General features: G+C 37.9%; 2 protein-coding genes across 5 annotated transcripts in view; both read left to right on the top strand.

The window, feature by feature from the left end:
• Positions 1–16182, top strand: part of KLHL2 (kelch like family member 2) — a 58192-nt gene extending 42010 nt beyond the window's left edge. For 3 of the 4 annotated variants that reach the window (XM_050338298.1, XM_050338299.1, XM_050338301.1), the window contains 10 exons: positions 3193–3302; positions 4721–4837; positions 5827–5976; positions 6835–6952; positions 7606–7803; positions 8517–8618; positions 9536–9664; positions 13941–14081; positions 14257–14400; positions 15073–16182. In XM_050338298.1, the coding sequence (XP_050194255.1) occupies positions 3193–3302; positions 4721–4837; positions 5827–5976; positions 6835–6952; positions 7606–7803; positions 8517–8618; positions 9536–9664; positions 13941–14081; positions 14257–14400; positions 15073–15101 (1238 nt within the window). In that variant the 3' untranslated portion in view covers positions 15102–16182. Of the gene's footprint in view, positions 1–3192; positions 3303–4720; positions 4838–5826; positions 5977–6834; positions 6953–7605; positions 7804–8516; positions 8619–9535; positions 9665–10551; positions 11605–13940; positions 14082–14256; positions 14401–15072 lie in introns of those variants that run through there. The other variant, XM_050338300.1, reaches the window with a different exon arrangement.
• A 1026-nt stretch (positions 16183–17208) lies between these two features.
• MSMO1 (methylsterol monooxygenase 1) lies at positions 17209–25495 on the top strand. The gene is made up of 6 exons (XM_050338317.1): positions 17209–17347; positions 19019–19324; positions 19994–20142; positions 21011–21137; positions 22891–23045; positions 24528–25495. The coding sequence occupies exons 2-6, from the start codon at positions 19070–19072 to the stop codon at positions 24733–24735; spliced, it is 894 nt and encodes a 297-aa protein (XP_050194274.1). The 5' UTR covers positions 17209–17347; positions 19019–19069; the 3' UTR covers positions 24736–25495.
• Positions 25496–26925: the final 1430 nt, after the last annotated feature.

Below are 26925 nucleotides of genomic sequence, written 5' to 3'. Positions count from 1 at the left end.
TGTACTGTGTGGAAAATTCTGATTTAGGAAAAAATAATTATTTTATTTTCTCATGGAAACTTCCATCTGGATAGTTCTCTCCTTGCTTCATCTAGGAGATGTTCACTAAAAAAGATGTTACCTAATGCAATAAATAAAAAACAAGATAATTTGAGATTTAACAGGGGACAGATGTCATAAGTTTCATCATGTTTAGTGTTAATATCTCCAGATTATCAAAGCTTTCAGAATGTGAGCAATAATATGAGATAATATAAATCCTAACACGGAAAGCAAAAAGATCCACACACCTCCAATACTATATTTCTCTCCTCACTATTAGGAAAAGAGGATCTAAGTGTGATTTTTTGAAATATTACTACTGAATCATATTATTTCAAAGATGCTGATATCCTTCTTGTTAAAAGGATGCAAAAAGTTTGATTCTTATAAGCATAATTTTGTATCTAATAAAGCCTTCTGTCTTCAACATTCGAACAGCATTACATAAATTGTCATTGGCAGGTTTAATTGTTTTTGTGTTTTCGTGTTCGTTTTCAGTTTTTAGTTATTTGAAATAATCCCTTTAGCTGTAATTTCAATTGGCTTCTGCCCAAAGGTTGTCTATCAATCAGTTACAATGGTCTCCTTGATGACAAGAGATCTGATTCATAAGAGACAAGTTATTTCATCTTACCTCGTTTTGGTGACTAAAATTTATTTCGAAATCTCCTATTTCTCTTTTTTTTCCTGTAATTCATTCAGTGGAGAATCTGTAGCTATTGACTAAGTATGTTTTAATTTCTCCCTTTTTCACTCTTTCTTCTTCTCTTGACTTCATGCATTGTTTTATGCTTTCAGTACAGAGGCTGACATCCAGCAAAACAGTCTTAGTTTTTGTTCAAGTACTGTCTGTTTTTTTGGATTTTTTTCTGTGGTTCTCTTTCTAGAGGAGACAGTCTCACATTCATTGTATTACTTTGAAAATTCTCAGCTTTTACTCTCCTGGTTTAGAGGCTAAATCTCTTCCTATTTACTGCATGACATAAATCTAAATCAACTTTTAAAAAGCAAGGCTTTTATATCTGTGTCTATAAAATAAAGTGGGTATTTTTAATCTATGAAGTATATCCTGTCGGATGTGATCCACTGTTGGATCAGATTTCTCAACGGAAGATGAACAATACTTGAGAACCTCAGATTAGTTTGAGATTTGAATGTGTGTTGCTTCCCCTTTCTGCTTACTTCCTAACTCATCTTCTCAGTACAGTCAGGCCTGTGGTATGTGTCACTGTCACTTGAAATTTGGAGTTTATGATAAAACTAATTTTTGCAAATTGCCTTTCTCAATTTCTATTTGCCATATGCAAACAGCAAAACCCATCAGATATTTATTTCAATAAGGATACCTCAGAAGATTCAGCTTATGAAACTGCATACTTGTTGTCTGAAATGCAGATATGAAAAGATTTGCAAAGAGTGGAAAAGTGAGTGTTATAAAAATCAAAAGTATTTCTCCCCATCCTTTCTCTCCTGTTGCCTGAAGTACTGCAGAAAATGCTACCTGTCCATCATAAGAGAATGCTCCAGAATGAGAGGGACTTGTAGTGATGATGATTGCAAGAGTGAGAAGGCTGGTAGGATAAGGGACTGAAAAAACACAAGGACCATCTGCTTTAGAGTACTGAAGACTAAAAAGGAAATAGAGTAATGGACATTTGAATAGACAAGTCGCACTTTCCCTATCATCTTAGCATTAGTATGGGGGATTCAGCATAGATTGAAATTGAAAACTGAGTAATGGTAAACTGGGTGTTAAATTTATATGCATGGCTTTTTATCCAGTGTTACTGTGGGATTATTACTACGGGAAAATAATAGAGTCAAGAATTTAATAGGATTCAAGGGGACTAGACTTTATCTAAATAAACTCATTGTTTAGTAAAATGTGGTTAAGGCAAAATACCATCTTTCTGGCTAGCAATCTCTAATCGTGGTTATAGTGAGACCTTTATAGGAGGAAGTTTCATTATCATACTTTTCATATAAATTCTTGGACTTCTGTCTGAAGGAATTTGTGCTGCCTATTTCAAGGAACAGTATGCTGAACTAGATAAAGGGTGAAAATTATACTGAGTTATATTTATCTTTTTATACTATCTAGATTTTAGTACAGTGCAAAAAAGCTGTTGCACCCTGCAAAGTTTAAGTGAAAAATTAGATTTCTTGAGCTGGAAACATTCAGCATTCTTTAATATTTTTTTGACAGCTTAAAACTACTTCTCAAGTATGGAGTCTTAACTAGTAGAGTGAGAGAAAAGGTTATAAAATGTTCTTTAGTTTGAATATGTTTGATGGCCTCTTTTTACTTGTTCTAATTTTGAGTGAATTCTTAAATTCCCAGTAATAGCTGTCCCTTCTGACTTCTATTAAGAATAGCAGAAGAGGCGAAAAATAATCTAACTGAATGGAACTACTTTTTAAAGCAACTGAATGGCTTAAAAAGCAATTTTAAGGAAGGGAGGGGGCAACTTAATAACTGAACAACAACATTGTAAAGATACCTGCGCTGTGTTAAAAGAAATTATTTGGTTCTACAACTGAAAATATTAAATTTTGTCAGTTTTGTTTACTTTAGGTTGAGGCTTTAAAAAAACAAACACCCAAGAAAAATTACAGGCCTTCTACATGTTGTAGAGATTGGGGTATGCAATATTTTATGACCTAGGAGAAGCTCTGAAAGATGCAGAGGAGCCATACTTGTTGTTTGACACTGCTGTCAAACTGCTAGTTCTAATTAATCAATTATTATTCATGTGGAACTATAGGTTTAAAACATGTTTGCCAACAACATACAGAGCATGTTCTTTATCTGGAATCGTTTTGACTGTGTTTGTGTGTACAAAGTTAGCAAAATGAGATTCAAGTACAAGGACAAGATGAAGCAATGCTGAAAATTGCTACAGTTTCTACTTTTAGTATAATGTGTTTTAATATTTCAAATTTTAATATTTAAAAAGAAATCTTTAAATATGAAAACTGTTTGTAAGACAAAGCTTTAACTTATAGAAAAGGTCTTAAGGTATTGCTTCTAGATATGACAAGATAGCATGCATATTGAATCCTTTTCCTCTGTTTTCCCCTGCTGTGTTAATACTTGTTTTGGGATATATGTCACAGTGTATGTTACCATATTTCTTTTTCTCCAAACAGAACAGCACTTTTCCGATGTTGTACTTAGTGAAGAATACCTCAATCTTGGTGTAGAGCAGGTGTGCAGTCTTATATCCAGTGACAAACTCACAATTGCCTCAGAGGAGAAGGTATGACTATGTGTATCCCATTACTCTTTTTATCCTTTTGGGTGAGAGAGCAAGCTTACTCATATTGCTCTTGTACACTTCTGTGGATGTGCTCTTTGTTTCCTTAGTGAAATTAGGCATGTATTGTGCTCAAGTTTAAATGAATTTTTCCAAAAGTGTTATCACTCTGATGTTGAAAATCAGTCTCAACTCTTACAAATCCTCAAACTGTATTAACTCACATAACTCTTTTTTCTTCGAAAAAAACCCCAACAAACAAACTACATTAAATGGAAATTCCTTCTCATCTTCTCACGGAACAAACAGAACACGTGCTGAGTCACATACACAGGAGTTTGATTTACCAAGGGATAAATAACTCAAAGTTGGCAGAGCAATTATATGCCATTTATTAACTTTAACATCAGCAGTCCCAGGGAGGTATTAAAACTCTCTCTATATATGTGAGCTGTTTGGCCTAACTGAAGAAATGTAGGTTGCAAAGGAGATGACTAGGCAGCTTGGTATTACCTAACTTGAGTTCAATGTGTATTGGCTAGATCTCAATCTTTTAAAGACATTTTTGAAACACTGTGGTCTTCAGCGAGCACAGGGCATCTCTGCAAACCTCGAATAGTTTTCAGGTTGTGGATGTATTAATTTTGAGCTTTTTTTATTCAGTTATGATCTATTTGAGATACATTGGTTTTCTTTTTCCCATGGAGTATGTAGTTGTACCAACACCTCTGTTCAAATGAGGCTAAATGGTGTTCAAAACCATGTTTGAATACTGATTTATATGGCTAGGTAGTGTTTCATGTTAAAACCTTTTTGAAACTTTGAATCTAAGAACTATCTGCTTAAACCACAACTCGACAAAGTCATATTGTTATTCCTGTAATACCCTGAAGGTACAGTTCTGTCACTTTGATACATGTGATGCTGCTTTTGTGGAGTATAATTAAGGTTTTAATGCTCTACTGTATGATGTGCTGCTGTGCAATGGAAGAAAAACTAGGCTTGTGATAACTTCTCCCAATAAGACTCAGTGATGACAAGTCATTTGAATAGTGATGTGGCAGGCCAGCTCTCCAAGAAAGGAAGAAAAATATGAGGACTGTAATATTGGTGCTGCAGTGTTGTTTGTTTACCTAATTTTACTGGATTTTCAGTATCAATTAAGTTACTGTGTGCATTTTGTCAGTGCAGCACAGCTGCCCTTGAAACACCAGTAGAGGAGCAATATAAAAAGAGACTGGCTGATGCACCTTTTTAATTTTTTAGTTGATAAATATGGAAATAATGGGAGCTGTAACTGCTCAATCTTTTCTTATGTTAGGAATTTTAGTAAAAGCAAAACTAGTTTTGGAGGCACACTGATGTTTTCATACTTATGAACTTGTAAGTAAGGGGATTTGCATTTGTTTGTTTTCTGGAAGGTATTTGAAGCAGTGATATCCTGGGTGAACCATGACAAAGATGTAAGGCAGGAGTTAATGGCTCGTCTGATGGAGCATGTTCGGCTGCCTTTGCTTTCTCGGGAATATTTAGTTCAGGTAAGCAAAAAGGAATACTAATTAATCTGCCCATGAAAATTTCTGTTCATTGTTTTAATGCAAGATGGATAATTTTAAATTTAAACAGCAGTGTAATGTAGTTTGTTACTGACAGTAAAACTAAACAGACAGCCACTACCCCATATGCATGTGCACATGCACACACTGAGTCAGGTGAGGGATTGCCACTTGGAGGATGACTTATATAAGTAGTTTATCTATTTGGCTGATTACATGTCATACCACACTAATGATCTGAACAATGCAATTCACTGAGATCAACTTACTTTTCATTTGTAATACAATCTTGGATAAAAGATTATTTTTCATAAGTGAATTTTCAACTTCAGAATCACATTGTTTAAGTTGATTAGGAATTAATGACAAAGGAAACATTACCTGCTTCAGATAAAATACATTTTTTCAAATTTTGTAAGCTCATTTTTGATACTTTGGTGTCAGGTGAAATATTTAAGATTGAAAATATGAGTTCAGTATTAACATTGGTTAGTAGTATGTTGGTGGGTGTTTATTTTAGAAATTCTATTTTTGTGATACAGATCTCAACTTTGTTGTTTTGGATGAGTTTTGGAGTTTTTTTGCTCTTCGCTTTTGTCGTGTTTTTTATTGTTGTGGGGTGGCTTACTAGTTTGTTAAATTATTCTCCACTGTTTAAAATATTCTGTACTCTCTTTGTTTGAAAATCCAAGAAATGTGCCTGGATCGTAAGGAAAGTGCTTTACCTTGCCTAATACTGTTTCTTCTACTTACTTATTGAGAATCAACATCTCCTGATTTGTTTTTTTCTTTTTAGGGCCTGCATATTGCCAACACATAAATTTGTGTCTAACTGGTTGAATGATAAGCTAAACAATTAGATTAATCTGCATTTGTGAGATATAACATAAGCTTTGTTGCACTTCAGATTGTGATTTGTATTTTACTTCCTTAACACGCTCAGACCTTGTTAAACTTGTATTAATAAACAGAGAGTTGAAGAAGAAATATTGGTTAAGAACAGCAGTGCTTGTAAAGATTACCTCATTGAAGCTATGAAGTATCACTTGCTACCAACTGAGCAACGAGCATTGATGAAAAGCACTCGAACAAAATTGAGAACACCTGCTAGCCTGCCAAAAGTAAGACCCTTGCTTTTCCATGTATCTACTATTTCAAACTCCATTTTAAAAGATTGCATAAGAGCATGTCTGTCTCTTGGGGTATTGCAGTAAAAATTTTGTACTGTAATTGGTTATCACAAAAATATAAAAAGTAATTAGCTTTGCACTCCACGCTACTTATGATAGAGGTGTTTTAGTCTCCCACCTACACACAGCACCACCACTACATCCCCTCCCAGAAAACATTATTTAATAAGTGCTTCAGCATTTGAGAAATATACAGTTATGGGGAAACAAGTCCGTTTTAAAAAAATACAACAATTGAAACAAAACAAAGACTGAGTGAAGCTTCTGAGGTGAGACTTTTTTTTTAATTTTTAGCTAAATATTGCTTTTCGTTCATTTTAGGAGAAAACAAAATAAACATTAGATATTATCTTCTTTCCAATGGAGTAAAGAAGTTCTCTCGTAGTACTGTTGTGACAACTGCAGTAATAGAACAGGAGATTCAGTTCAGCGGATGGATGGCCACAGTTCCATTACATATCATAGACACTGAATTCTTACAGCTGAGCTCAGAGTAGGATGTGAAGATACAGAAGGATCTGCCGTATTTTTAGGGGCTTTACTTAGATACAAATTGCTTTTCTACTTCAGGTATTTCCCCTGAAAACAATAATTATTAATTACATTTGTTTAAAAAAAAGTCCAAACAATTAATTTTACCTGAATATCAAGAGTCAGGTTTCTAATTTAGGAGAACCATCCTCTAATTATTTCTTGTAGAGAGGCTTGCTTTATTTTTTTAACACTCTTTTGGTCTTTCAGGTGCTCTCATATATGCAGATAATTGACACATTATTATCTCCCTTTTAGTTAATGATGGTAGTTGGAGGACAGGCACCAAAGGCAATTCGAAGTGTTGAATGCTATGATTTTAAAGAAGAACGTTGGCATCAGGTGGCTGAATTGCCTTCCAGAAGATGTAGAGCAGGTAAGCAATGTCTATTTTTTTGTTGTGGTTGATAATGCTTCAGAATTTCAGCATTTATACAATCTCTACAATGTATAAAGCATTCTATGTTCTTTGGAACAGTACCAATGATATTTCTCTAAGAAGGGCTAAGCCTTGACTTCAACATTTTAATTACTTGCTAATCTGGAACAATGCAAGTTTGATAAATTGTGCTTAATTTGTGCTTCAATTTGTAATCTGTAGAATAAACTGCTTTATTGCCTTCATTAAACACAAGGGATAAATAAATTTAAATATTAATGCATTGTAATAATGACTAATTTTACTATTGAAATACCATATTATTACTAAATGAAATAAAGAATATGAAGAAGCGATCAACTGCTATTAAAAACATGAACATGTGATCTTAAAGCAGCTGAGCTACCTGAGTAAGAAGAATTTCAGCAAGCACGGTATTGAGAAGTGTGAGCTATTAGTAACAAAAAGGGTCAGAACTTCTAGTGCTTAACTTGAATGAAGTGTGGCTTTAGGAGACTGTCAAAAGCACAGCACGTGTCCTGAGTGCTGTAATTTGTGTCAAGTATCTGCAAACTCAGGACAGTATGGAATAAAATTAATTGACAAAGAGACTAAACCACTCATCTTTCCTCCCTGTTTCCCTGCCCCAGGAATGGTGTACATGGGAGGCATGGTTTACGCAGTTGGTGGTTTCAATGGCTCTTTGAGAGTTCGCACTGTGGATTCCTATGATCCAGTGAAGGACCAGTGGACAAGTGTTGCTAACATGCAAGACAGGAGAAGCACACTGGGAGCAGCTGTCTTAAATGGCCTTCTTTATGCTGTGGGAGGATTTGATGGGAGTACAGGTATATTTGCCTTATACACTTCTGAATAGTTTTGACTACTCTTAACATAATTGTATCGAATTTGAAGGTCTCTTTCCTGGTAGCTGTGATTAAACCAAGCATGAGGTAGCCTGGCATCTTGTGATGTGGAATGTACTTTAGGGGTCACATCCCTCCACCAGAGCAGTGGACTACTTGCTCCCATCTAAGAGTTCAGATTTAACGACTAGTGAATTTTTGACAGGTTCCCATTCAGTATTCCTTCTGTAGTCAGAATCCTTAACTTATGGAAGATGTGAGCAGTTATTTCTGCATTTTCATGAAGTGAAAATAGGATTATAAACAGCTTTTTCTGACCTGTGGGAAGGCTTCAGACACACACTGTTCATTCTCTTCCCAGATGCATTACACCATTTGTGCAGAGGTGATCCTTTAGCTTAATAACTATTGTAGAAGCATATGTAGGAGAAACCATTAAAAAGAAAGGAAAAAAATCAGGGAAGAATTTTTCACAGTTTGATAAAAGCTTTTAGTAATTTACCCATTTTTCAGACACCAAGAAGACGTTGATTGTAATTGGCTATCTAGAGGACATCATTTGTGCTTTTTGTACAGTAACTAACAGTCCTTAAAATGAAATAATTTGAATTTTCAGATATGAAGAATTTTCTGAAAGCTAAACAGTATGTTGCACCTACATTTATAGAGACAATAATGTTATATTGTCTTCACAGGTTTATCATCAGTTGAAGTTTACAACTTAAAGACTAACGAGTGGTTTCATGTAGCTCCAATGAACACAAGAAGAAGTAGTGTTGGCGTAGGTGTTGTTGGAGGTAAGTAGACAAATTATATTGAAAAGAACAGGTGAGGAAATGCAATCATTTACCCTACTACTTTTTCTTACTTTTGAAAACATGCTTCAGGTTTATGTTTTTGCTCAACCTTGTAATTTGTTCATTCAAATGGTAATGAACAATATGTAATCACTCCACTTGGATTTGACCAGTTTTTAGCGTAATAATTTTAAATTTTTTTTCAGAGCTTCAACAGTGCCTGACACTAACTGAGGAAGCATTTGTGCTCTAGGTTATATATGTCAGCAAAGTCAGAGAGCTGAAGTGATGACCTTATCAATTGGTCTTTAGTGATGTAGCACTGTTGTATTGTCAGCTCTGTTATCTGTGGCTGACTTTGCTGGCTGCATGCTGGGAATGATCCCAAGGACAGTGCCAGGAAAACTGCTGACATTCCAGTCAGCTTGGTGGTGAATAGCCTGGATGTCACTTGCACAATGCAGGCCTAGGCTGGCTCTTGGGTCTTAAAACAGTTATCAGCATGTGTGTTTTAACTGCATAGGAACCACTGCTGTGTCAAATATGAAAATGCAGACTGTACAAGTAATTCTTATCTGAATTTTTGCTATCTCTAGGAAGCCTATTTGTGAGCTTCCAGTATTAAACATACTTGAATTAGCTTGCTTTTGAACAATGCTTAATTAAAAACCTTACCTTTGTATTTCAGCTAGGCAATTTAAAATCTTTTGACTTGATTTGTTCGTGTTAGATACTGGCTGCCTTTTACATCCTAAAAATGACAAGAACTATGGTGTGCTAACTTAAACTGTTTACAGAGTAGAAACTCAATAATTGATCGGTGACAGGTACTGATTAGTAGCTGAGTCAGAGAACTGTCTACCAGTACAGTCTGTGTGCATTACAAATTGGTCACTTTGTGTTGGTTACCCTTCTAGGTAAACTGTATGCTGTTGGTGGCTACGATGGAGCGTCACGTCAGTGCCTTAGTTCAGTAGAATGCTATGATGCTAATACAAATGAGTGGACCTATGTTGCAGAAATGAGCACTAGACGGAGTGGAGCAGGTGAGTGGACAAGGATCAACTATCCTTGTAAAACTGAAAATTTGTGGGTTTAAAATGTATCTAAGAATATAAAAGGTAAGCTAAAGTGTGAATCCGATGGAACGTGCTAATCCTAAATGGCTGATATACAGCAGGTTATAAAAACAAAACTGTCCTACAGAGTAAGGTTCAGTCTGTTAATAGTAAATATTTCTCCTTGCTTTTTCATACTTTCATATTCCTCCTCTTTCCACAACTTCTGATGTTATTTAACATACAGACTAATACTCATGGATTGTAACAATCACTGTCACCTAAATACTGAAGTATCAAAATCTATACTTCTAGGATGAAAAAATGTCTTTTCTTCAAAGATATCTCTTTGCCAGTGTAGGGCTGATTTTTCAAGTTGACTTTACATGTGAACTGTGACTAGGTTTCTACCTCTTTGGAGGACTTGTTCTGCATTCTGATTCACTTCAGGAAATTTTGTCCTTGTTCATTCTTAAGTTTGTATTACTGGTTTCATCCTATTACTTCCACTTACGTACCCTTTATTTCACCTTCAGTAGTTCTCATCACCTGGTGTTTACATCCTCTGTACATGTACAGCCTACTACATGTTATCCTTCCTTATCCTTTAGCCAAGGTATATCCGTTTATTTCTGTAAAATCTGATAAATCCCTTCTTTATTTTTTTTTGTGGATTTTTTTTTACTTCTTGTGATTCTGGGTATGTATATTTCTCTTTAAAGACATCAAAAGTGCCTCTGGTATTCCACTTTTGTTTAATGAAATGATGCTTCCACAGCTCCAAATTGACTTTAGCATTTTCATTATCTATTTATATTATGGACTTGAATCTCATTTGCTGTTCACTGTCCTCTATTTGTCTTTTGGTATTTCAGGTTTTTTCAACTCGCAGAAGTTATTTTATTTCTCTATATGCGTTCCCAAGGACTTTTTCAAGTCAAATTCTATGATATTATTTTCTACATTTATTTTTTTAGTAATTTAAGTCACTTTTTTTGCCAAGTACTCAAAGGTGGTTTTTAGCAACACCCTTCAGATATCTACTGGTGATTGCATTAATGTGCTTCATAATTGGAAGAGATATTGCTACAAATAAATCTGGATGGACTTCTAGTATGCTCAGTAGATGATTAGTAGTTATCCCAACTTTTTATCTTGCCTTCCATTATTCTTTGTTAACTCTGAACAGTTTTTATCTGTATAATGATGTCTAAATTAAGTTTAAATAATTTCAAAAGAAATCTATTAAAGTATTAAATTCATTACTAAAATTAAATAGTTTGTGATACTTCCATTATACCCTTACAAAATCAGCAAGTTGATCTCTCTTATTACTATAAGTCATGTTTTGATTGTGTTTCTAAACTAAAACCATTATGTTAATGAAAGAAACACGATACATTGTACCTCAAGAAAACATAGTTGTCTTGTGAAACTTCTAGTAACTCAGTCTGTGCATCTTGGAAGTAAATCTGGATTTAAAACTGGACAGAGTTGCAGTAAGGGCACTGTTAAATACTCCTGTCTAATGTTGGCAATTTTTGAAGAAAATATTTTTATAAAATGGGCAAATTGCAAGTATCGTCATAAAGACAAAGAGTGTTGGTGGGTTGTGACAAAGCTTCATTTTGCAGTCTGCCTGCACACACATTATGTTTCAGCATTTGGGGTTTATTTTTTGATACTCTGTTTTTGCAAACTGTTGTTGTGCTTGTAGCCTATTTATACAGTAGATATTTTCAGATTTTTTTTTTAATGTTGAATTTCTTCTACAACTCTGAAATTTTTAGTTCTTTAGATACACTGACTACTGGGATCTTTCTGTCCCTCTCCTCTCTCTCCTTGTCCCTGAGTTCAGGACTGTGCTTACTCAGCTCTCTTCTGCCTTTTACCTTGTCCTCTGATTAAAAAAAAAAAAAAAAAAAAAATTGAAAGAAAAAGTAAATATAGTCAGTTATTTCAGATTCATATAACTGAGTAAAATAATGAACATTCTTCTGTGCCACTCTGTTAAATATATGGAAAATTATATTTTTGTGTGGCAGAGGAGTGGGTTGTAATGTGAAAATCGTGACTGTTGATTGGGCTTGGCTGTAGAGGCCGCATATCCAAACTCACCAGAACTGTTTCAACTGGCGATCAGTGCTGGTGGTGTTATGGGTACTAACTAAAAAAAATTTTGTTCCTGTGTTCAAGTTTTGCATCTCTGGTCATCTAAAGGAACTTAAGCTCATCTCTTCTGTTCCTACTGCTTCAGCTTCATTCAAAAGCAACTTTTCAGAGGTTAACCCTCAGTTACTCTTCTTTAGTACCAACTGCTTCTCAGTTGATCAATATGGGGACAGATCTGTTTCCAGCAACATGTTGGGATGAGGAACTTCAGATCCAGATATAGGCCATTTGGGAGGGCTGAGAGAGATAAGACAGGGTCCTGAAAAATGGGCAGGAAAGAAATGTAACAAAGAAAGGAGAACTCAGAAGACGGCAACAAGAGGATACAGACGGAAGCAAGAAATAAGGTAGGACCTGGAAACTGGGTGTGGGGTTAAGGGAAAATGAAGCAACAAGGAGGAATGGAGGACATTATTAAAAATAAGGAACTGTGGGGGGAAAAAAAAAAGGCAAAGGGAAAACTCTACACACTGAATAGGAAGGTTGGTAACTATACCAAAAGCATGGGTGGGGGGATTTATATCACATCACATATTTAAAGCAGAAATCGTAGCCCTCCTTCTAGCTCTGTAATGTTTGATTCTACAAAAGCTGAGTGTTGTATTATCCTGTCTAATAGTTGTCATATTATACTGTGACATGATAACTAGAAATAATAGCAATAAAAGAGGAATTAAATGAACTGGGAAGGATATGGGGAAATGTTAGTAGTGAGTATCACTGATAAAGCATTAGATAGGATGATTTATAAAAGTGTCCTATCAAAAAGCTGTTTTTCAGATTTACATTACTAATTAACTTCCATGTTTCCTTTCTCTCTTCCTTTAATTATTAAAATCAGTCTTTTTAATAAGAAAATGTAGTTATTTCAGCAGGAGTTGTTTCTCTCCCCATATAGGAATGGCTCTTACATACAATATTAGTGATATGTTTTCAAAGATATTTCAGCTAGTTATTAAAGTCTCAAGGTTCTCTTTTATTTATTTTTTTCCTCTAAAGGACTTAACTGATCTTTTGCATTCATATTTTTTATTTCCCTTTAAAAAATATTTTAAGCTGTGCCCTTTCCATGGAATCCTTTATGAACCATATTTGCAAATCTGTATCTCAGCTTTGAGTTTCATAATCTCCAATGTGACATAGATCAGATTTCCCAATATATTTCCATAGTGGTGCTTTTTAGTTGTCTTTGTGGTCTGTCACACAAAAGTTTTAATCCAAAACCCCTCTACATTTCTGAAATTTATTATTTTTGGGTTCTAATAATGCATTATAAAGTGAGGAATAAATAAACAGGCCTTTCTTTCTGCTTCCCCCATTACCATCTTTTCAATATGTGCAGCCCAATAAGCAAGTCGATAGAACTAGCTATATTCACCCCTTTGTTCCAAGCCTACAGATTTATAAACTTCTGTTGTAAAGTAAAGGAGAGCTTAGGATTAAAGGACATGCTTTGATATCCTTTTGGATATTTTGATAACTGAAGCTTGTTTCAAAGACGCTTGGTATTCTCCTCCAAATCCCAGAGAAGGTATTCGCTCTTAACTGTTTCCTTCTGTTTCACGTATATGTTTATAAGGTATTCCAACACTTCAGTGGAAACATCCCTATTGTATAATGTCTATCCATTCAGCTTTTATCCTCTGTACTGCACAGTTTTTACTTTCTAAAAATTCACTTACACTTTATCATCTTGTCAGATTTCCGTTATGCTGGCTGAGCACACTGTCTCATTTACTGTCACTTCTAATTAGTCCTAAATTTCAACAATCCTCATTTTCCTGCACATCATTTTTCGTCCAAAATTTTCTAAATCTTCTGTTGCAGAACAGCTCTGGTCTTTGTATGCTGCAATATGGTAGATGGGCACGCAAGGCACTTTATCAGTGTCCTGCTATGTTATATTTATCAGTGTCCTGCTCTAGTTACTGTCTCTTTGCTTTAATGCATCCTGACCCAAATGTTTTCTGAAAGAGTTTCTAGCATTGACTTAATGAAGGATCTGTGTTAGTGGACATAATATTTGTTGTTTCTCCTTTGTATCATTCAAACTATTCTCTGGTTAATTCTGTGTATTTTCATATGTTTGCAGGTGTCGGTGTGTTAAACAATTTATTGTACGCAGTAGGTGGTCATGATGGTCCTTTGGTAAGAAAAAGTGTTGAGGTTTTTGACCCCATTGCAAGTACGTGGAAGCAGGTTGCAGACATGAACATGTGCAGAAGGAATGCAGGTATGTGCAACAATGACTCTAAAATCTTGCCAATGTCATTTGGTGTAAATGGCACTGGGTGTGAATGTTCCTGGATTTCTGCTGCTTTCATAGTGTGGCAAAATAAAACCCATGCTTTTTGGGGGGTGATATAGTCAATTGCTATTTTTCATACTGGTTTCCTGTCCTTTTTTAGGTGTTTGTGCTGTAAATGGTCTGTTGTATGTAGTTGGAGGAGATGACGGTTCCTGTAATTTATCAACGGTGGAGTATTATAATCCAACAACTGATAAATGGACGGTTGTGTCATCTTGTATGAGTACAGGAAGGAGCTATGCAGGTAATGCATATAGATATCTTTTAATAAACTTTTTACAGTATAATAGCTAGGACAAGAAATTCAACAAAGCATCCAAACAGAGTCTTGTCTAAAGTAAAACCTAAGATACTAAAATGGATAGGAAGAATCTGACAGTACTTTTTGAGTTATGACTTCAAACAATTATCTACTAAAAGAAAAAAATGGTATTTAACTGTACTGAAGAGGGAGTTAGCACATAACCGGTGAGACACAAACATGATTCTGTTATGAACAGTTCTTTTAACAAAAAATTTGTCTCAATCTAGGGGTTTAATTCGAAAGTTCTTTGGGATTTACTCTTTAGAAAATGAGCTGTCTCAGGAATATTTTCCTTCAATAATTGCAGTTTCTCAAATGAGTTATCTAAGTGAATGTTAAGAATATACCTCACTGATGACAAAATTAAATTAAACTTGATTAATGGCAAGTTTTTTCAAGTTACAGAAATTTTCAGAATTTTGCACTGATTCAGACAGCTTTGTGTCAGAGAGAAATTAGGGGGAAATATGTACATTGATGCTGGTGTACAGCTAAATGCTAAGTGCAACATACTATATTAAAATGGTATTAAAGTTATATAAACATATGAATATATATTTTAATGATTAAAAAATACTACCCTTTTTTTTACCCTTTTTTTGCCTACTCTAGGTGTTACAGTTATTGACAAACCATTATGATCAGTAAAGGGATTTGCAACTTGATTATGCACTAGGAGCAGTCTTCAGCAAGTGTATTTGAAGTGACTGAGTATCTAAGCACTTCTCTACTTGTATCTGCACCTTGAGTCACAGTGGAAGATGTGACTGTCTACAATTACAGATGACAGATGATGAAGATTACTCTAGGTAGAAGCAATGTGTAGGATTATTCTGCAGCTGAGCAGAAGCTGATTGAATTTTTGAAGTCTAGTGGACCATTTTTTTTATTGCAAGATCTTAAAAAAAAAAAAAGCCACCTTTCATAAGGACCGACTTCTGTCAGTCATGACTGAGAAATGGATTGTCAGTGAAGAACGGTGTGTATTCTGGTGAAAGTAAATTTTTGTCTTATTTTTTCCAGAGACTAATAAATATATTTAAGGAAATGAACTGTCAGTCTTCATAGTAGGTATTAAATCCCACCTCAGTAATTCAAGCTGGCATGGGGTAAATTTGTTTCCTTTTATAAAACTTTTGTTACCTAACTATACTATGTGCATATGTTTGTTGCTCTCTATTGAAACTCTTCAAAACCTGATTTTACTATTTATAATTTGGCACAGTACTTTGAATATGTCAGTACTATGTTGTAAAACAGAGCTGTATTTTTTGATATGTAACAATGCTTAACACTACTAATTCCCACTGAAGGAGATCAGAGATGGTATAACACTTCCTGAACAGGTGTAATTTCAAGATCTTTTTAATAAAAATGTTGTCTGTACTTAAGATTTTTTTCTTTCCTGTTCAATTTTGGTCACATTTAGATGTTACTTCTTTTTTACCTTTTTATCCAAAAGGTGATTTGGCATGACAATAACTGACAATTTATAGTGAATGTATGCAATTGCGTTGAACTTGCATGGTACTAACGCCTATTTATGCGTGTAACCTCAGCTTCTATTAGCCAATATCTGAATATACTGTATGTGGCCATGCTTGTAAAGCAGCTTATTTTTATTTGTTCTTGGATGGCCTCCTTTTAACATGACCAAAGTTAACTGTCATATTTGGGACATTTTCTTCAAATAAAAGTTTGTACATTGTTTCCTAATGCCAACAGGTCGCTTAAAACTTGTGTTTCTCGATACAAGTCCTGACATAAGAGGGGAAAAAAAAATTTGGGGGGAGGAGGGGTAGAGGAGGAGAGGCTGGTGTTCTAAAGATCTGAATAAAAAAACAAACAAACAAACCAAAAAAAAAAAAAAAAAAGAAAAAAAGGTTTAGGAGCCAGTAATGTCAACATCAGCGATTTGCTGCAGGTCTGTTTCTGAAAGCTTTGGTTGTCTGTGAGTGAAGGAACGACGCCCGCTCAGTCCCGGTGAAAGCGTCTGAGCCGTGACCCGGGTGGACGGGCTGCGAGGCACGGAGGTGCTTCAGCGAGGTGCGTGACTGCCCCGTGATGGGCTGGGTGCGGCGCGGAACGGGCTTGGGCTGGACACCTCATGTTTGAGTTGTAGGATTTTACCCGCATGACACAACCTCGGGGAATGGGGTTCGGGGCCGCCGTTACCACGACGACACCGCCGCCTTGGTACCCCCAGCGTTCCCATCAGCGCTGGAGCAGGAAGCGGGCGCATAACTCTGGAGGGATGGCAACGCGTCCGGCCGCGCCCGCGCCGCTCCTGCAGGCGAGCGCTGGAAGCGCAGCGCCGGGAGCTGCCGGGCAGCGGGTCCCGGCCCCCCGCCCTCCCCCTCCCGCCGCTCCATGCCGGGGCCGCTCCCGGCCCCCGCCCCTTCCCCCTCCCACCGCTCCATCCCGGGGCCGCCCTCGGCCTCCCCTCCTTCCCCCCCCGCCGCTCCATCCCTAGGCCGCTCCCGGCCCCTGCCCCTTCCCCCTCCCGCCGCTCCATGCCGGGGCCGCTCCCAGCCCGCCTCCTTCCCCTCCCGCCGCTCCATGCCGGGGCGCTCCCGGCCCCGCCTCCTTCCCCTCTCCCACCGCTCCATGCCGGGGCCGCTCCCGCCGCCGGGCTCGCCCCATCGCGTCGTGCGCGTCACCCGCCCGCCCCCACCCCATTGGCCGCGCGCCGCGGTCTCACTATCCTCACTCCACCCCTCCAGCCAATCGCGGCGCGGGACACCCTGCTCCGGCCCCGCCCCCCCGCCCGCCTGACCCCGCGCCGCCGCCCGCAGCCGGCCCATGGGCGGAGCGGGCGGGCCGGGCGGTGTTATTGGTGCCAGGGCTCTGCTGCCGACGGTGCTGCTGCTGCCGCCACCGGCACCAGGTGAGGGGCCAGGGCTGCGAGCGCGGCTCTGCCCGGACCGGGGGGACCGGGGGGACCGGGACCGGGGTGGGGGTGCCAGGCGTGCTGCGCGGCTCCTGCCGGGGCGCCCCGGGCTGAGCGCGGGGGCCGCCGGGCGGGCGTCTCCCGTCGGCGCTCCGCGCGTGGGAGGCGTGTGCCCGTGCCCGTGCCCGCGCGGGGCGCGGCGGGACCGACGGGCCTGGTCCCGGTGCGGGCTGGCAGGGGGCTTGTGCGGGGGTCGCGGGGGAGGGAGTAAATTGCCGTGGTTGCCGCCGGCCCAGGAGCTCGGGGTTGGGAGCTGCCTTGGCGTCTGCTGGAACGCTTCTGCTGGTAATAAGGCACGGCAGCATCGTGATGCTGTTGCTAAGAAACAAACAAAAAAAAAATAATTAATGTTGCTGGATGCTGGCTTAGTGTGTTACTTGGTATGTCATTGGTTAGACGTTGGAACGGGCGGCCCAGGGAGGTGGTGGAGTCACCGTCCCTGGGGCTGTTTAAGGAAAGACTGGATGTGGCACTCAGTGCCATGGTTTAGTTGACAAGGTGGTGTTTGGTCATAGGTTGGACTCGATGATTTCAGCCTAATTGATTCTGTGATTTATGTTGGACCCAGGCTAAGCCTAGTAGCTGGAGACTGACCCATGTCGTCTGGCCTGTGAGCTGCAAGGCTGTTTGAATCTGGAAGATGGACCTGTTAGAGGCAGTCCAGAGCAGGGTCCCGAAAATGGTCGGAGGAGACATCACCTATGGGGAGAGGCTAGGAGAGTTAGGGTTGAGCAGCCTGGTGAAGAGGAGGCTCCAGGGACACTGTAGTGTGGCCTTCTGGTACGCAAAGGGAGCTTTTTGCCAAGGCTTATAGCAACAAGGCACAGGGCAACGGTTTCAAACTAAAACTGGTGAGGTTTAAGTTGAGCGTAAGGATGTCGTTTTTCACAGTGAGAGTGCTGAGGCACTGGAACAAGTTGCCCGGAGAAGTTGTGGATGCCCCGTTCCTGTGAGTGTTTGAATGCCAGGTTGGATGGGGCTTTGAGCAACCTGATCTAGTGAAAAGTGTCCCTGCCCATCCCAAGAGGGTTAGACTACAAATGACTTTTAAAGGTCCCTTCCAACCCAAACCAACAAGCAGCCTAGTCTATGAAAATGGCACAGGTTCAGGGCCTCTGCAGGAATGTAGCCTCTATGCTTCTGGGAGCTGTGATGAAAAGTCCATTACATAGAGAAAGGTGGATTGCCTCAACCCAGTTGCAGTGTTGATGTAATTTGCATGGATTTTGGCTCACAGCTATGAGAAGAATGAGACTGGATAATCAGGAGATCACAGTTAATTATTAACTCTCATATTAACCTTTATCTGCTCTTTCAGGATCAATTACAATTATCCCACAAAAACCTTGAAATAAATTTGTTTAGCAATTAATACTTCTTTATCCTTTTTCTCCCTTGACCTAATGTCAAAACCTGAGTTGATTGTCTGTCAGATTGGTTTGCCTCTCAAATCAAAGTAAAGCTTTGTTCTTTCAGATTATTCTGTAGAAAGAGGATCTGTATTTCCCCTCTTTTCCTAGTTTTTACTTTAAAACTATGTCACAGCTATGACAGGTAATGTTTTTTCTCTGAAGATTAACTGCTGGTAATTTTTTCTCTAAATTTCAGGTTACTTACAACTATAGAAGAGCTGTAATTGTGATGTTTTATGCTTGAAGGATGGCAATGAACGACAGTGTTAATATCTTGAACTCTGCTTATCTGGCAGTAGAATATATAGACTCATTCTTGCCTGACAATCCCCTGCAGCAACCATTTAAAAATGCCTGGAATTACATGCTGGATAACTACACGAAGTTCCAGATTGCAACTTGGGGATCACTTATAGTTCATGAAGTTTCATACTTTTTGCTCTGTGTACCTGGATTTGTCTTTCAGTTTATACCGTACATGCAAAAGTATAAAATACAGCAGGTAAGAGAAAATTGTGAACTATACACTTCCTGATTTGTCTTTGCACACATCAAGTAGAGCATATAAGTGCAGTATCCTAGTTTCCAATGTATATGGCCCCATTTTATCTGCCACTTGGTCATCCTGGAAATGAGAGAGTAAAATGACAGAGTGTGTGTGAATATATAAAGTTTTCCCCCCAGTTCACTGCAATATGAATTAGAAATTAATAACACCAGCTTTTGAAATTATTACAGGGGTTGATACAATATCTCCTGCAAAAACTGGATGTTTTCAAGACCATTTATTTATTCTTCAGCTCCTCTTTGTATTATTTTAGTAATGGAAATGCATTCTGTGGTGTGAAGAAGAAAAGCAAACTTGGGTTGTGTTAAACTGTTGAGTATTAAGTGTTCCTGCTGACTATAAACACTGAAATAACAAAAATAGTTTGGGATGACGGTTGAAAACAACTTACTTTAAAACACTAGCTTAGAAAAACAAGAGGTTTTGATGAAACTGAATCCAGTCCTTTGTCATTTGTGTTGCCTGAGTTAATTTGCGTTATTGGAAGAGGTACTGTCTGTCTTCCAAGGTGAAATGAAACTGACTCCAAGTGAATTTTTGCAGCGCTTCAGTTATGTGTAATAGAAACATGTAACACAATTGATTCTTTTTGCTTCTTTTTAGGATAAACCAGAAACATGGGAAAAACAGTGGAAGTGTTTCAAAACACTCCTCTTCAATCACTTCTTCATTCAGCTTCCTCTGATTTGTGGTACCTATTACTTCACAGAGTATTTTAACATCCCATATGAGTGGGATGAGATGCCTAGATGGTACGTAGATTTTTCTGATATGTTAGTCCATTACATACAGCTGGAGGCAGAATATTACAATTAATATCTAATACACAATAATTTTTTGGCAGTGTACGCTGTGTGTTAGACAAACTTCTGTTGATGATGAACTGCTATAAGAGCTAATTAGAATTTTCTAGGGTTTTTTTTTTAAATGGCCCCAAATTGTTCTAATCCTCAGAAGAAGGGGGGTTAGGAGAGAGTTTATGGAAGTGAAGCAAGATTCATTGTGGTATGGTTTAAATGTTGGACTTCTGAGGGTTTTATTTATCCTTTCTTTTTTTTTATTCGTTTTAAATGTTTCTTCACCTTTTTTATATCATAGCAATAGGGTGTTCCTCAAAGGAGAGAATGTACCACCTGCTTCACAGTCTGTTTTCTTGCACTAAACTGATACACTTTTGAATGAAGCTGAATTACCTGTTAGTGCCCCCTCCTCCCGACTCCCCACCCTTATATCAGTTCTTTACCACAGAAGGTCATCCTTCTTGGAAAGCCGTTTGCTCCCTGGTTTAGAGAGCTGATGCATTTCTATATTTTTATATCAAGGTCTCACACAGTCTGTGTTTAGACTATAGACTGCATGTGTAGTATTGAAATGACAGCTTGTTACCCTGTGTGCTAGCTCACTTCAGCGTTTCAGCAGATGAGTTGATAAGCACAATAGCCTTTTTACCTTGAAATTGGTATTTTTAGCATGTTGAAGTAGTGTCAGTGCACTCTTGTTCAGTCAGTAAAAGGTATAATCATTTCTGACCGTTATTAGCATATAAACTAGGATTTTCTTTTCTAGGATTGTGCATCTGCTAGTGTATTCTAGAAATAATAGCTCTTCTGTTTTTTAAAGGTATGTTCTGGTTGCCCAGTGTTTTGGATGTGCAGTGATTGAGGATGCCTGGCACTATTTCCTGCATAGATTGCTGCATCACAAGAGGATTTACAAGTATATCCATAAGGTTCACCATGAGTTTGTTGTATGTATTCGTTGATTTTTTCTTTAATAATAGTTTATAGTGTATGTTTCATGTAACCTATTTAAACGTGTTATTTGAAAGACCTAAGAAGTTTTGCATTCTTGTGGACAGTGGGATAGATGTCTTTTCTTGACTTCTTTGTCAAGAACAGTCATCCATTTTGTTCCTGAAAACATCTCCAGTGATTTTATTTCATTTCATGGGAATGAAAGATTGCACTCTTGCTGAAGTTTGATCATATCTGTTGAACGAGGTGAAGAAGGCTTTTAAAAGTGTACGTGTGGATCTCATTGTAAGGAGAAGGGAAATAGTTTCTGGTTTTGGTGGTTTGTCAGTTCCCTACCACCTGGGCTGTTATCTAGAGCATATGAATCCCCAGACCGTGATCAGACAGGCAGCTCTTGCACAACCTGGGCGTGTGCGTCATACGTGTGATTCAGGGAAGGATTATAGCTCTGGATGTGGGCCTCTGGAGCAGTATAGCCCGTTGTGCAATACTGCATCAAGAGCACAGTGCAGCACAGAGATTTTGGGTGGTTCTGCAATTTAGTGGTGTTGGAGCTGGCACTGAGCACCAGGTAATGAGCCACACTTGGCTGGAGGAGACATTGTTGTGAGACAGGTAGGGTCAGCGGTACTTGCACCTTACAGTTAATACCCTGTGTTTAAGATGGCACTGCCTCTGGATCACAGGAGTCAGTGCTACTGCATTTGTGCACTGCTGTGTTTCAGTGTATAACCTATACTGTGCCAGAGTTAACTGCAAGCTTCTGGGTTAGGGATGCTTTATACATGCTGCCAGTAATAGAGGAGCTTGGTATTGATGGATGCATGCATATTTACAGACATCTGCTGCAGCAGCTGCTCTATTCCTCTTGCTCTTGGCAGCCCCTCGGGTCTCTAGCTGGAGCAGCTTTTGGCCATTATTCTTGAGAGTGGTTAGCAGTTGTCCAGAAGTGATCTGTCGGCTAATGGCTGCTTCACTATAAACTTTCTTGACAGCAGAAAGGGATGATTTTAAAATATCCCGTTAAGACAAAGTGGAATTTATTTTTTTCTGATGATTTTATTTATAACCTTCACCATTAGGTTAAAATTTTTTAAATTGTTCTCTGTGTTCTACCTTTGAAAATTCTGTGGAGTGTCTTTTTTCAGTAAATCAAATGTAGGAATTACTGTTGTGTGTGTATATAGATATATATATATATATATAAAGGAGAGGAAATGTTTCATATCAATCTCAAAGTAACATTTGAGTGGTATGAATTTATTTTAAAAAATTATCAAAGGTGAGAGATTTCTAGTTTTTATAATAAATTTCTAAATGAGTCCTGCTTCTGAGAATATTTTGGCTTCCTTCTTTCTTCTGCTTCCAAGACTGGATGTATAGCAAAGCTGATAGGAGCTTGCCAAACACTTTAATATTCCTGAAATAACGCTTTGACCTGGGGTAATGGTAAGCCTAAATAAAAGTTTTCAACTTTTCAACTAGTAGTGAAGTGTTTGGAATTACTAATGGAATGATAATCCTTCTGACCTTGGAATACTGTTTTCCCAATGAAGAGCTGAATAGATGTGTTACGGCCCTTGCTCAGTCATACCATTTTCTTTGCCCACAACATCATTCCGTGTGTCCTGCTGTAGTCTTGTGCAGTAGTGGGAAGGGGAGAGTGTCACAAAATGGTGATTCTGATTTGGGGGTATATATAAAGTTGAAAATGGTGACTTTTTTCTGTGTGTTATCTCTTTCTAGTCTCCGTTTGGAATGCAGGCGGAATATGCTCATCCTCTGGAAACACTTATCCTTGGAACTGGCTTTTTTATTGGAATTGTTGTTTTCTGTAACCATGTGGTTCTCCTGTGGGCATGGGTGATATGTCGCTTGATGGAAACCATTGACGTACACAGGTGAAATACTCCTTACTTATTAATGATTGCTTTTTCTCTTGTCCCTAAGTCTGTCTCAAACTTACCTGTCTCTTTCATTTGAGAGGTACTGTTTATTTTGCACTGAAATGCTTTTGTCTTACAAAGAATGATGCAACCTGAACAGTTATCACTGTTTTCTGCTTTGAGGTAGCATTAACAGCAGGTGTTACTGATTAGAGGGGTGTGGACTATCAGCTAGAGCACCTCAAGGAGGGTTTGAGAAGCTAGGTGCCTCATTATGATGTCTGTCTCAAGTGATCTTATGCATATTAGAACACCAAAAATCAATTATAAAAAGTGATATTCCAGCCAAGAGTTCTTTCCGTTTAACATTTTGTCATACTGTTTTCTTGGGCAAGAGAAACTTTATGCTATATGAACCACTGATTCTCTTTAAAATAAATGCATATATTTCTTCTGTTTATTTTTTTATTTATTGCAGACAAAAAGGACAAGACTTCTTGTCTCTGTAGTAAAACTGACTTACTTCAAATTTGGCTCCAAAATGATAGGGTAAATCCCACTAGGCTTAGTTTAGTTCATCTACAAGTAGGTGAGCTTTCTTTCCTATATTGAAGAGGCAGGAGTCACTAAGAGTTCATTTTTGAAATGCTAGTGTTAACACTTGACCTTGTATTTGTAAATATTTTATAAAGCGTATAGCGTCTTACTGCAAGTTAAGTGTCAAGTGTTTTAGTGAAACACAAACTACTAGTACACTCATCATATAAAGCATTGCTGGTTTAGTTATATATTGCTTGTAGACTTCTCAAAGTATATGTTGTGACATAAAGCAGTTGATGCAAAACATGAATTTCCTCTGGTAATTGTCATTTTAGTTCATTGTCCACAGGGGGCGTTTATAACAAATTAACTCGTGCTCTCCCCACTAGGTGGTGGTAGGTTGCTTTCCAGTACTACTAAGCAAAAGATTTGAAATCCCTCTAAAGTAAACTGTTCTGCTTTTACTCTTACTGTAGTCATATATTTGAATTTTAATTATTTGAAGAACTTGCAGTAAGCTGAAAATAAGAGTAGACATAACTGTAGTTGATTTGAGATGCTCTGTGATGCACTGCTGTGCTGATATCCGTAGCTTGGCACTAAAAGATAGCATTACTTTTGTTCTTCCTTCTCAGCATCACTCTTACTTAAAACTGCTAAGCTGGCAGGAAGTCAGCCACTGTGATTTTTTTAGGTTCCTTGCTTAAATTTTTTTGCCTAGTAAATTGAGCTGAAAAGCAAGTGCCAAAGCCTTTGTGGTTGAAGAATCATTTGGCTAGGACTGGAGGGATCTTGTTTTCATACTGAGCCAATACCATAGGGATTACCTCAGGGCCTTAGAATACCAAAAAAACATTTTTATTTTATAAAAATGACAAGTTAGTGTCTATATTTTGTAGTTTATGTCTTGGGAAAATCCTTACCATAGGTGCTTTTGTTTTTCTTTCACCCCTTTAGTGGCTACGATGTTCCGCTGAACCCTCTTCATTTGGTGCCTTTCTACGCCGGTGCCCGTTTTCATGATTTCCATCACATGAACTTTATTGGCAACTATGCCTCAACCTTCACGTGGTGGGACAGAATCTTTGGTACAGACTCTCAATTCATTGCCTATCAAGAGAAAGAGAAGAAGAAACAATTCCTAACAAAGAAGAAGGCTAACTAAATTTCCAGTGTAAAAGTCAACTTTTGCTTTTCTGTAAAGCAAAATAGTGATTGGTTGTTTAGCGTAAATGTTGTTCCTTGGCTGAGCTGTGGAGGAAAACGGCTAATTAAACTGCAGTATCTTTCTAATGGGAATGTTTTCTATTTTATACATAAGTACTGCATATATTTTAACTACAGATTTAAAGATGATGGAAAAAAAAAACCCTGAGATGACTTGTGTATATCTTTTTCTTTTTTTTTTTTTTTTGACCAAAAAAAAAAAAAGTCAGTTTTATCTATAATGTTAACCATTTTGGATCCAGGTAGAATTGTACAGGTACATTGAAGTTGGTCTTAGTTTTTTTTTAATATATATTCTTAAATTTGTAATATGAAATAGCAGAAGATATTAACTAGTATCATCACTGTATTATTTAAATATTGAATAAAAGTTGCTTAAAACCAAAACCTCTTGTTACTAGGAAGCTTGGACAGGTCTTTTGCACACTGGATAATGTGAACTGCTAATAACAGAATATCTGGTTAAACATGAGTTAGCAGAGACATTCCTGATCTAGATTTATTATGTTATTTTAGATTACAGGTAAAAAGAATAGAAGTTTTTATTTGAATAAACTGGTTTTTGCTGCTCTTTTGAAGTTGGTCTGTCAGTGTACTTAGCATTTACATTACATTCTTTCTATGTGTTGTAATTTGCTGAACTGACTCGTTGCTATATTTGCACTTGTGACTGATGAAATAAATGTGGTTTGGTTTGATGCGTGTATTATACTTTTCATATGCTTTTTAATACAAAGCTGTGATAAAACCCACATAGGATATAGTCTCTTACTCTTCATTTCTTCAAGGAGGAAGCATTATTTGTTAGTATGGTTTGCAGCAGTTCTGTCAAACTACTTATGGAGACAGCAGTAAGAAATGGAGAACATGCAAATTCTGCTGGTTTGTACTTCAAAGGACTTGGACACATAACTGCCCAATGTAGCAACAACTTTTGGGCCAAGTGCATTCTCAAGTTAAGATACAGCTTGATGGCAAGGAGAATCTCAAAATGTACTACTTGAGTTGTACCGGTAACAAAAGCAGTAGTCAAATGTTTTTGAATCTACTTTAAATGTATGTTTGTTGCACAGGAAATAATAGTGAAAGTATTTGAGAAGGGCTTAAACCCTTACAAAGATCTTATATTGTCATGGCAGCTGCTCTTTAGTCTTCAAATGTCACTTCATCTACTCTGTAAGTCCTTTAGAGAACTTTACAGTATTTTAAGACCACACCTGAATTTTCATGGTGCTTCACTCACAGTCTGGTATAATACTCAAAACAGGTACTCCGGTGAAAGTGCAGATGAGATCAGTCTTCTAACAAAAACCCAAGTGTTAATGACACGTGGAATGACTCAAATTTACTTGAAATATGGGAGTAATTCAGATTCCTCTCCTGCATGTGTTTTGTACAAGCTTTTATTTCTCTATCACAGTTGAAATTCAGTGTTCTTCCCTCTTAGAAGAAGTAAAAATATTTGACTCTGGCAGGTGAACGCAAGCTGAAATCCCTGTATTGTTCAGTTTTTAGCTGGGACTGCTTCTTAAGGCTTATTGAATGCATGTGCCCTACCAGCCTGAACTCTCCATGGTGGAAGTGACCTCTTTAATCAGATTTTGAAGATGGTCATTATCCTCTGATTTGTCAACTCCCACTCCCAGCCTGCAGCTGCAGCTATACTTAGCTTTATTTTACTGAACCGTTAGCCTAAAAACACAAGGAGCTTTCAGTGCTTCAGATTTTCCCTGTGTGCATCATTCTGTTCACTGCTTCTCAGCCCACTGGCTTGTGCCTACACACACACTGTCGCAAAATTATGCAAACCCATCAGCCAGTTTCTTAAATGTTCCAGTAAAGGTATTTGTAAAAGCTTGGTGTCTCAGTTATTGGAAAGCTCAACTGGAGTGCTAAAAGGTTGATAGGATTGACTTACAAAACTGCAATGTTTATTCCATTTTTTAAGAGGTAAAAAAAAGAATGCAGTTTTAAAGCTATCATTTGTGGTACCGTGCCTAGGGTTTTTTTGGACCTTTGCTCGTTACTTTAATCCATGTTTTTCTCACACCTGTTGCTGTTTTAGTTTTTTTGGTTATTTTATGTACATCCTTAGTGTACAATGTGATCACATCATTGCTTTTATCCT

This window comes from Myiozetetes cayanensis, unplaced genomic scaffold (genome assembly GCF_022539395.1).
Source record: "Myiozetetes cayanensis isolate MyiCay16 unplaced genomic scaffold, myiCay2020 scf7, whole genome shotgun sequence".
NCBI classification, from domain to species: domain Eukaryota; kingdom Metazoa; phylum Chordata; class Aves; order Passeriformes; family Tyrannidae; genus Myiozetetes; species Myiozetetes cayanensis.
Note: the sequence above shows the minus strand (reverse complement) of the source record. Positions and strands in the feature narration are given on the sequence as shown.